General features: G+C 42.1%; 1 protein-coding gene across 1 annotated transcript in view; it reads right to left on the bottom strand.

The window, feature by feature from the left end:
• LOC124612389 (roquin-1) overlaps positions 1-12,606 on the bottom strand; it is a 238,999-nt gene that overhangs the window by 129,853 nt on the left and 96,540 nt on the right. The window contains exon 10 of the mRNA XM_047140567.1: positions 2,098-2,317. Coding sequence (XP_046996523.1) covers positions 2,098-2,317 — 220 coding nt within the window. The remainder of the gene's footprint in view (positions 1-2,097; positions 2,318-12,606) is intronic.

Here is a 12,606-nt window from a genome sequence, read left to right as displayed (position 1 = left end):
GCCCCTATCCTGCTATCCCTCGCCCTCCCAGCATCTGCCTTACCCCCACCACCCACATTACTTCTCCCATAACGCACATTTACTCCCAGTCTGGCCTCGGCAGCCAGAGACAGTGGTCATGGGTGCGCAAGCCGTGTTTGAATGTGACTGTGTACGTTGTCTATTTCAGAAGAAGGCTTTAAATATGAAAGATTACATGTTTAGTAGTCTTTTTGTTATGCCTGTCGGCGATTCAACATCTCCTCTTTATAGTGAGTAGCAATCTATTCTTTTGATAATATTGTGATTATTCCATCCTGGATTTTCCACTTTTAGAGAAAGATGCATTGAAGATGCTGCAGCCAGAGCTACAGAGGCAGATTACAAAATCTATTTTCTCTTCCCCCTACTTCTCTGCCCTTTCTGTCATCCCCCTCCCATGTAGTACTGAGCATTTTATTCCACCTGTCAATGAACCATAGTCTCAGTTTCATCCAAACAACACAAAGTCCTGTTTCCAGAGTAGAAAGCTAACTGAGTAATGATAGACACGGCTCGTATAAGTTTGTTTATGGAATATCTTTTTGTTTTGTTTTGAGCTCCAGAAGAAAGGATTGTTTCCAAACAAATTAGTGATTTTTATATCAACAGAGGCAATTTCAAAGACAATATGCAATAACAAATTTTATGTAGTGAATACATAGCAGAACTGTTTGAGACTGAAATGAGTGATGCAACTGCAAGTATCTCTAAAAGGAGTCAAGGTAAAGAGCATTCATTGATTGCAGAGAGATAAGAGATCACAGAAATACTGTCACTTAGCATGAAACAGAAAGCCTTCGGTGGGTGGAGTAAAAGAGAGAAATCTGTAAAATATTAAGAACACAATAACAAATATGAGAATAAAATTTTATTTAACTGATATATAGTGAATAGCAAAATACCATGTTTATAACGAAAAAGAGAGAAGTAAATTTTATATCCATGTATATAAAATGTGTAGCAGAAAGGAATGAAGCATTGTGCCAAAAATAATAAACAACTTCTATGTTCTGTAAGGGAATTTGGAGTCAAACACAAAATTAAAATAAATAATGGAATGAGGAATAGAAGTATCATACTTTGAGAGACATGGGAAAAGAAGAAGAAGAATAGAAAGAAAACTGATAGTGATTATCCATAATAAAGCAGTACTTTAAAAAAACTATGAAAAAATTAGACCTAGGTTATAATGATAAAAAAAAGGAGAAAAATAAATGGACAATACTGGACAGAGAGAAATTGATCCAGAATGGTAAGTAACACTGATCCAGAATAGTAACACACAGAAACAGCTTTAAAGATAAACTAGATATGCTGGAATTGTGTGGCACTGAGTGAAAAGAACTGTAACAGTATGTATCACAAAAGGGTGAAACTAAAGTGAAGTACAAATCTAAGAACCAACTCGGTACAAACATCACATACAAGTACAACAATGGCTCACAATGGGATAGACAAGTATAGTAACAGATGCAGCAAGCTGTTTAAAGTCAATCAGGACTGCAAGAGAGAAGTCAGTTGGGTTGGCAAGAATAAGTGTAAAACATTCAATTATGGACACACAAAATTTGAGGAAAAAGCATCATTATTAATTTTAATGATGAAATTGGGAGTTGTTATGAGAATATAACAGGAAGAAAAGTAACTGACAAAAAACTGTCTTTCACATCTGTAATTAAAGAAAACTGATCCAACTGACAAAACTTGACGGTTTGCAGGCATTAAAAGAATGAAACAGATAAAGCAAAGGAAATCCAAGCACGAAAAGGGCCTGTCCAACAGAGATTTTAAAACTTTCTTCTCAACTCTGGGCACAGTCTGCCTAATTTTCTTTCACCAAGCATCAAAATGCTAAATCACACCTGTATTACATGTCAGTCATTCTGCAACCACAAAAATGGCAAGAGCCTATCCTGTCCTTATCTTTAAAGATTTTGGGAGGACAGATTTATCTATCTTTTTTTTTTAAGCAAACAAAAATGCTGTGACTGTTGAACAAATTTAAACACAAATATAAACTAATAAAGCTCTCCATTTAAAGACCACTTCCTAAAATGTACTTCAACAACTACATACCTTATTAGCAGCAGCTGCCGAAGTGTTGGACATGGACATAAGCCATGGCTGTTGAGAAGCAAGTGTACTGGTGCTGATTGTTTTCGTGTGGTCCCAAGTGGCAGCTCGATTGTTAGTTCTAGCTGGTTCTATTGGTCTATGTTCAGTGGGAGGTGCTGGAGATCCATAATCTGGCTGTGGCGGTGAGGCATACACCTGGCCTCCTGTGGTCAGCAGCATGCTGTGGGGAGTAGAACTTTAAAGATACTCAACTTCATGGAGAAGGACTACAACATTTGTCGTATTAAGAAAAATTACAGCCGGGAAAAGTTGCAGGTTAGAAAAAAAATATTTTACTAGTCCCATCAATGCTAATGAAATACACAAAAAAACAAAATACTGTCATATAGTTAACAGTTGTGAGAGTTATTTATTTCATACACGAGAGAGCTGCGCGTTTTGTAACAAGGTTTGCCAAAAGTGACAGCATCACTGAGATGTCAACACCTATAGGTTACTAGAGAGTTGTTGTGCAAAGGAGGGTCAATCAATATACCACCTCCTTCTACACATATCTCACAAAATGAACATGATCAGAGGTATCTGAGCTTATACAGAGGTTTAAAAACTGTTGCTTTCCCCATATACAGTTTTGGTGTGTGACAAGATGATTTGGAAACAGGGAAAAGTGGAGAGGAGGTGGTGAGGAGGGAGTGGGGGGGGGAAGGGGGGGGGAGATGAGAGACGTGGCACAGAATATACACTTGTCCACATAAAATATGGCGGCTTATGGTGCAGAAAAGTAGATATGTCACCAGTTGTCTGATATTCATTATGAAAGAGAGAGAGAGAGAGAGAGAGAGAGAGAGAGAGAGAGAGAGAGAGAGAGTTCTTTAGAAAATATGCCAAATTTGGATTTGTGCTTACTTTTAAACTTTTAATGTTACTTAAAAAATTAATAAGTTAAAGCATACAAAAGTACAATAAAATTGAAAATAAAACTTGATAAGTGCAGTTTACACCACTCATTGCTTTCATAGAACCATGCCAGAAACAAGATAGATGTGTTTTGCACAATTTACCATTAACAATCAAACTAAGTACCTATAAAATTTTGAGACATACTTACTGGACAATACTTATTTTCAGCAAAAATGTCAGTATTGCCAACAGAAACACATAAAAGTATCTATTGAACACTGATTACTCTGGATTAGACAAGATACCTGTACATCTGACACATCATAAACAGTTGTTCCCAGGTGGTTAGGGGTGGCTCACCATCCTGAATACAATGATGAACCATAAGGCATCTGTGGTCACCCATCTCCCTTGATGGCACCTAGTGTCTATGATTCTTAGATCTTGCAGAGCCACACACCTAGTACCCATGAAGTAGACACACTCTACTTTCTACAATGTGTAACTATGACACTATTGGGTGTAGTGCTTTGGGGACCTTAGTTTTTAAGCCATTCCAAGTGACACTGTCCATCAGTTTGCAGTTGGAAATGACTTTAGAAACCTTACCAGCTGTCTCCAAATCAGAACAATGTTCTTAATTGACAACTTTGGTGAATCACATGTGCATCATGGACAGTGGATACTGAATGCTGTTTTTCTCTACTGAAATGTTGAACACAATACAAAACATCCATTCCTCCAACTTATTTAGCATCAACTGCAACTGGAGTATTGCTACTGCAGTGTCAGAGGAGGAGTAAAGCACACAAAATTCAAAAACACAGTACAGACTTCCATATCACAGTCGTTGTGCTATTTATGCTACTGACAAAGATGCTGATGCTTCGGTCCCTGTGATAAATCATTGTCCTGTTCAAATGTTTTTGCTAGGACTTCACCTCCTTGGTGTCTGTAACGGGGACACAACAGTAACGAATGAATTTAGGAACTTGCGTGGAAGCCATACTGGTGATGTTCAAGATCATTGTGCCCTTGGGTGGTACTGCAGATTGTCTGTACATCAAAAGGGAGACCGAGATGTTGCTTATGCACAAAAGCCAGTTTTACAACCACCTCCAGCAAGGATACATTATTGATGATGGAATTTATAAATATAACACTAAAAGGATAAAAGAAACACTAACCGCCTCTCAGACTTAATGTGGCATAGAAATTAGAGAAGAATTGAGCGACATAAATGTTTGACTACTAATGCAGTCATGTGAAGAATCTAACAGATAATAAAATCATATCAATAAAGATAATCCCGTTTTGAAAATATAATGTAATTCGATAGACAAAAAATGTACTCAACCAAGTGGTGGCAGGAGAAAACATATATAAAGGTATTTAAATCTGTAAGTTTTTGGAGTCAGTGGTTCCTTCTTCTGGCAGAAACGTTGAAGGGGAAGGAAGAGGGGTAATGGGAAAGGACTGGGAACAGTTTGGGAAAGTTGCCCAGAACCCCGTGTCAGGGGAGACTTGCTGGGTGGGATGAGAAGGAAAGACTGAGTGTTGGGGACTGCACCAGATGAGATTTGAAAACTAAAGAGATTAAAACTAGAAGATAGGGTAATACGAAATGCTTGGACTGCTGACAAAATATTGTGCATAGGTTAATAAGAAAGGAAATCTAAGTGCATTGTACATGGTGGTGGTGGTGGTGGTGGTGGTGGTGGGGAATAGACAGATCATAAAATGAAAGTTACAGAAAACTAAATGGGTGTGAAGAAAGAAACAGTTTCTGTGAGGAAATGTTGGGACCAAAGAAATTAATCTAAATTAAGGCCAGAGGAGTGGTGAGAACTAGGGATATGTTGTGATGCCAGTTTCCACTTGAAGAGTTCTGAGAAAATGGTGTCTGGGGAAGAATCTATGTGGCATGTGTGGCGACACATGCATGGAGGTCATGGCTGTCATGCTGTACAGCATGCTCTGCAACAAGATACTGTGTGTTGCAAACATACATCCTCTTCCTAAGCCCTTTCATCCTTATTGATAACTTGGTGATGCAAAAGGCCGAACAGTGTTTACATAAGAGCTGGTATATGACATTTTTCATTTCAAAGGTTGGCTCTCGCTTTGAAAGCATATGTTTTGCCAGTTACAGGGCTGGTATAGGTTGTGGTAGGAGGCTGCATAGGACAAGTCTTACAGTGAGGACAGTCAAAGGGATAAGAACCCCTGGGGTATGGAAATGGGTGCAGGAGCATAGTGTCTGACAAAGATACAGTAGGGAGTGGGAAGGTGACAAAAAGCTATTCTAGGTGTGGTGGGCAACATTTTGGACACAATGGACCTCATTTCAGGGCACGATTTTTAAGAAGTCACAGCCTTCTCGAACTAGCTGATTAATACATTCACGATCATGATAATACTGAGTGTAACTGGCAAAACATACAGCATCAAAGAGATAGCCACCTGTGACATAATATGTCGTATACCAGCCGTTACGTAAACACTACTCAGCTTCACATTGGCATGATTACCATCAAGTCAGGATGGACGGGTGTAGGCAGATGATGTATACAGGTAAAATATAACATCCTGTTGCAGAGCACGCTCTAAAACATGACAGTCATGACCTTGATGCCTGTTTCACCACACATGTTATCTGGCTTCTTCCCTCAGACACCAGTTTTTCCAAACTCCACACATGGGAATTGGTCTTAATTTATGTTAATTTCTTTGGTCTCAGCATTTCTTCACAGTAACTATTCCTTTCTTCACTCCCTTTTAGTTTTCTATATCTTTCATTTTATGGCCTGTCACACTTAGATCCCTTATGTAAAGTAAGCTAACAACTAATTACAGCCAGTGGTAGCCTCCTCACATTGACAACTATGCGAATAACTTCTCGATTATTTTATTACTTCATACCTTAACAAAAAAGCAGCAGTGCTGAGAAAGCCACTTGTACTACTCAGCTGCTGTTTGTCTCTAATATACATAGTATAACTTTACCACAGAGCACTACCAGTCGTCTGTAAAGTTCAAGACATTTTTAATTTGAACATTAGAGTTAATTGATAGTGTTAGCTGATATTTATATCTCTGAGACCAAGTATTCTGATCAATTATATGAGTGACTAATGAGGTTTCCTTTTACTTTAGTTTTGAATACCTGGGGATTTCCTATTTTCTATATGATGTCTGAAAGTGACATCAAAGTGCGAAAGCTTCTAGTTAGTTACTTGCATTTTCAATGGATCATAACTGTGACCTTATGCAATGGATGTGACTTACCAAACGAAAGTGCTGGCAGGTCGACAGACACACAAACAAACACAAAAATACACATGAAATTCAAGCTTTCGCAACAAACTGTTGCCTCATCAGGAAAGAGGGAAGAAGGGGGAAAGACGAAAGGATGTGGGTTTTAAGGGAGAGGGTAAGGAGTCATCCCAATCCCGGGAGCGGAAAGACTTACCTTAGGGGGAAAAAAGGGGTATACACTCGCGCGCGCGCGCGCGCCCACACACACACACACACACACACACACACACACACACACACATATATCCATCCGCACGTACACAGACACAAGCAGTCTAGCTTTGTTACAAGAGAGAGTTCGCTTCACGCGGTGGTGCTTTCACACTACCAACAAAGAACTCCTACAGTTACATCTACAACTGGCCAACCGGTTCAAGCCCTGAACGTGGGATTGGGGTGATGGTGTCACGTGGGTCACAGCGGACTCAACCCAGAGGAAGTCAGCCGGACGACAGCCATCCAAGTTTGAACGTATATCGGAGAAACAACCTTCTGATGGCAGTGGAAAAGACCATCATCAATCTCAATAACAAGGAACTGGATGATGACGCTATTTCGGTTCTTAAGAAAGGATTGAATTTCGCCCCGACTCCTAAAGATGTTCCATTGCTGACATCATTAGCACAGTGGAACAAACAGCTGCTCGTCTTCCACCTGAAGCCGCTGAAGAAGTTTGTCACGAAACCTGCAGAGCTCTAACCAAAACAAAGCCGATGAAACCGAACATCTCCTACAGGGAGAGGGCCACCATATGGGAGCTAAGAGAAGATCCAGTCATAGTAATATTACCTGCAAACAAGGGCAACGCAACAGTGATCCTATCCCGACAAGATTACGCTGAAAAGATGCGGCGCCTACTGGGTGACAGCGCATACCGCAAGATTGGCACCGATCCTACCAAGAGGATCGAGAGGAAGACTCTGGCGCTTCTCAAGGATTCCAGCTTCCCTGACGAGATTACCAAGAAGCCACGCCCGAGGGCTGGTGTTCTTCCTAGACTTTACGGACTGCTGAAGATGCACAAGGAAACGATTCCGTTACGTCCCATTGTCAGCAATATTGGCTGTCCCAACGTACCTTCTCGCCAAGCACCTCAACTGCTTAGCCCTTACATTGGGAGATGTACACACCATACCCCTAACTCCGTGGATTTCCTTGGACGCATCAACAACCTTCCTCTTAAGGAATCTGACATACTGGTGAGCTTCGACATGGTATCTCTATTCACTAAAGTACCGTTACAAGAATCCTTGGAACTCATCAGCCAGAAATTTGACGAAGAGACCACCAACCTTTTCAGACATGTCCTGACATCAACTTACTTCTTATTTGATGGTGAATACTACGATCAGACAGAAGGAGTAGCCATGGGGAGTCCACCCTCACCCATTGTTGCAAATATGTACATGGAACATTTCGAGGAGGAAGCTCTTGAATCAGCACATCTAAAAACCATCTGTTTCTTTAGATATGTGGATGATACCTTCGTTATCTGGTCACATGGAAGAGATAAACTGGCAGACTTCCTCACACATCTCAATTCCAGACACGAGAATATTAAGTTCACCATGGAGATCAAAACGGATGGGATGCTCCCTTTCCTAGATGTTTTGATTAGAAGACGAGTTGACGGCACTTTGGGGCACAGCGTGTATTGGAAGAGGGCGCACACTGATTTCTACCTACAGGCGGATAGCTGCCACCACCCGGCACAAAAGAATGGCGTGCTCAAAAATCTTGTACACAGAGCTCACACCATCTCTGACAGGGACAGCCACCAACAAGAACTGGACCATCTGAAGAGCGTGTTTCGGAGGAATGGTTACAAGGAAGGGCAAATTCAGAAGGCTCTACATCCCACACCTGCAGCACCGGCGGAAACTGAGGATGAACCTCAGGAGGAGGCGACCTTCGCTATTATTCCGTTTTGTTGGGCCTCATCTGGAAAAATTGGACACATTTTACATAAACACCAAGTGAAAACCATCTTCTGTCCTCCAAGCAAAACCAAGAGCCTTCTTGGTAGTGTGAAGGACAACCTTGGTCTATGTAAATCAGGGGTTTATCAGATACCTTGCCAATGCAGGAGTGTATACATAGGGCAGACCATTCGTACCATTGAGGACCGATGCCGAGAACATCAATGGCACACTAGACTGCAACAGCCCAGTAAGTCGGCAATTGCTGAGCATTGCCTGTCAGAACTCCACAGCATAGATTACGACCAAACCAAAGTCCTGACACAGACTTCAAATACTGGGACTGAGTCATCAAAGAAGCCATAGAGATTAGAGTAATGGAGCCACAACAAAATCGTGACAGCAGTTACATCCTTAGCAAGGCATGGCAACCCATGATCATCCAGATTAAGAAGAAAAAGGATACTTCCCAGAGTGTATCGACTTCGGGCGAGGAGGGAAGAATAACGAAATAACGAGAGCGGTGCCGGCAGATCCCCCCCCCCCTCCCCCCCCCCTGAACGAGAAGACCTAGGGTGCAGCACCCAGACGGCGGAAGAACGGACGTTGTACCTGGACCGCACGTAGGGCACGAACCGCACCAACTCATAGGAAGCACCTGAGGGTGGAGGGAGATTGTCCTATATATACCTGGCGCCGGCCCATCGCCAGTCAGTACATCAGCGCACCTGATGATGGCAACGTGGTTGATTGCCGAAATATTGTGTCCTATGCACACTCATACCATTCACCCGAGATTTAATTCGTCAAGATGTAGATGGCTGTAGGTTTACCATAGTGACCACAAACAAATTTGCCAACACAAAAAATTTCTTTTTAGAACTACAATATCATCATATTTTAAAGCTGTAAATACAGCAAGTACATTCACTGAGGCATTTTTTGTAACAAGAAACTATGCCCTCTCCTTGAGGTTAAAATCTCTCAGTTACCAAACAAATAAGATTTAAGGAGTTGGACAGTCCACCATCAACAGCATCATCAGTATTCCAGCACAAGCAAGCTAATAACCGTTAATTACTAAAGAACACGAAAAAGATGGAATAAAGGGAGGAGACTGATTTAATGTGAATACGCATTTACTCAGATTGAATTATTTGTCAAATAGGTGCATATAAAACATTCAGATAATTCAAACAACAGAAAATACATTCAGCTGATAACACTAAACAAATATGAAATACTCCACCTAAAAACATAAAATGATAGCACATTACTTTGGATGAAAATATGAGTAGGAAGACAGTGGTTTAAGATACTATTAAGAGATCATTAGATATGGAGCTCAAGTTTGGTTTGAAGAAAGTGATAGAAACACAATTTTGTCCTTTTCCAAAGGAACCATCCCAACATTTGCCCCAAGTTATTTAGGAAAACCATGGAAAATCTAAATCTGGACAGCAGAATAGAGATATGAACTGTTGTCCTACTAAGCTACCTCACCTGGTCAGAATGTCTGGTATTCATATAGCATATTCCAAACAAACCAGGTTAAGATGTGCACAAATTTTCTTTCAGAGTGAGTAAGCAGTCCGAAACTTTCCCTTTGTCTGCCAAGATATATTTTCTCTTTTGGCTAGGATTTTTTACAACTTTTTTGGCAGGCTCTTGGGTCCATTCCCTGCAGGTCCATCTGTCTCCCATTCCTTCCAGGTGTTCTAATTTCTGATTCTGTCAATTCTTTTATACCCTTTGGTAGCCCTTAAAAACTTACTGACTGCACTCTGAACACATTTTTCTCACTTTTTAATTAAAAAATTATGATCAAACGCATTGGAGTGATTCAGCTGAACCTCCAGTCAAATCAAAAATTTGATGTGTGTTTATTGTCATACATATAAAATATTTAATAATGTACCATAAAATCCATTCTTTATCACATCTTTATTTACAGGCACTGGATTTGTTTGTTTTTCGCCCTGAATGTCAAATCCACTGCTTCTTTGTACATCAAATCATATTTTCCTTCTTTCTCCAATTTCTCTATCTTGTCACACTTTTCTGTCAGCTACACTCCTGGAAATGGAAAAAAGAACACATTGACACCGGTGTGTCAGACCCACCGTACTTGCTCCGGACACTGCGAGAGGGCTGTACAAGCAATGATCACACGCACGGCACAGCGGACACACCAGGAACCGCGGTGTTGGCCGTCGAATGGCGCTAGCTGCGCAGCATTTGTGCACCGCCGCCGTCAGTGTCAGCCAGTTTGCCGTGGCATACGGATCTCCATCGCAGTCTTTAACACTGGTAGCATGCCGCGACAGCGTGGACGTGAACCGTATGTGCAGTTGACGGACTTTGAGCGAGGGCGTATAGTGGGCATGCGGGAGGCCGGGTGGACGTACCGCCGAATTGCTCAACATGTGGGGAGTGAGGTCTCCACAGTACATCGATGTTGTCGCCAGTGGTCGGCGGAAGGTGCACGTGCCCGTCGACCTGGGACCGGACCGCAGCGATGCACGGATGCACGCCAAGACCGTAGGATCCTACGCAGTGCCGTAGGGGACTGCACCGCCACTTCCCAGCAAATTAGGGACACTGTTGCTCCTGGGGTATCGGCGAGGACCATTCGCAACCGTCTCCATGAAGCTGGGCTACGGTCCCGCACACCGTTAGGCCGTCTTCCGCTCACGCCCCAACATCGTGCAGCCGGCCTCCAGTGGTGTCGCGACAGGCGTGAATGGAGGGACGGATGGAGACGTGTCGTCTTCAGCGATGAGAGTCGCTTCTGCCTTGGTTCCAATGATGGTCGTATGCGTGTTTGGCGCCGTGCAGGTGAGCGCCACAATCAGGACTGCATACGACCGAGGCACACAGGGCCAACACCCGGCATCATGGTGTGGGGAGCGATCTCCTACACTGGCTGTACACCACTGGTGATCGTCGAGGGGACACTGAATAGTGCACGGTACATCCAAACCGTCATCGAACCCATCGTTCTACCATTCCTAGACCGGCAAGGGAACTTGCTGTTCCAACAGGACAATGCACGTCCGCATGTATCCCGTGCCACCCAACGTGCTCTAGAAGGTGTAAGTCAACTACCCTGGCCAGCAAGATCTCCGGATCTGTCCCCCATTGAGCATGTTTGGGACTGGATGAAGCGTCGTCTCACGCGGTCTGCACGTCCAGCACGAATGCTGGTCCAACTGAGGCGCCAGGTGGAAATGGCATGGCAAGCCATTCCACAGGACTACATCCAGCATCTCTACGATCGTCTCCATGGGAGAATAGCAGCCTGCATTGCTGCGAAAGGTGGATATACACTGTACTAGTGCCGACATTGTGCATGCTCTGTTGCCTGTGTCTATGTGCCTGTGGTTCTGTCAGTGTGATCATGTGATGTATCTGACCCCAGGAATGTGTCAATAAAGTTTCCCCTTCCTGGGACAATGAATTCACGGTGTTCTTATTTCAATTTCCAGGAGTGTATTTCTCCTTTGCTTTTTCTGTCTCCCTTCTTAATTTCGTTATTTAACATCCTGTAATTGCGCTTCTCTTCTTCTGTGTTTACAGTTTTCCATTTCCTGTGATCATCCATCTTGGTTATTGTATCTTGTGTTACCCATTCTTTCTTCACTTTTTTTCCTCTCCTTGACTCCAAGCATTTCCTTAGCTGCCATTTTGATCTCATTTTTTTAAACGATCCCATCTTACTTCTGTGCATTCCGTTTTCTGTCCTTTCATTATGATTTCACAATACGCATTCTCTAATTTTTCAGAATTGCCTGTCTTTCAGTTTCTCAAGGTTAATGTGCTCTCTTCTCTGTCCCTTGCTGGTTCTTCTCAATTTAACTAGAACCTCATCTATTACTAATATATGATCTGAATAAATATCTGCCCCTGGATAGCCTTTGACAGTCTTTAGGCAATTTCGGTATCTTTGTTGTATCATTAAGTAATCAATTTGATATATTTTGTTGTCAAATTGAGATATCCAATTATACTGTCATCTTTTGTGGTTATCAAATAGATTATTTCCAACTACCATGAAATTTTCATTGCAGTATTCCAACAATCTTTGCCCTCTCTCATTTCTTTCTCCCAGTCCAAATTTTCCCAGAGCTTTTCCTTCTGGTCCTTTGCCAGCTACCGCATTCCAATCACCCATTATAACAATACATGCATTTCTTTTCTCTCTCTCTGCTAAGTTTTCTATCGTCTCATAACATTCTTCTACCTCTTCATCCGAATGATTACGTGTTGGCATATAGACCTGGATGATAACTAATTCTTTTTCCCTTTCAGTCTAATCATCATTATTCTTACACTATCACATTAAACCTGATAACCTTGTCCTTCAATCTTT

The sequence above is a fragment of the Schistocerca americana genome, chromosome 4, assembly GCF_021461395.2.
Source record: "Schistocerca americana isolate TAMUIC-IGC-003095 chromosome 4, iqSchAmer2.1, whole genome shotgun sequence".
Taxonomy (NCBI): Eukaryota; Metazoa; Arthropoda; class Insecta; order Orthoptera; family Acrididae; genus Schistocerca; species Schistocerca americana.
This window is presented reverse-complemented; position numbering and strand designations above follow the sequence as displayed.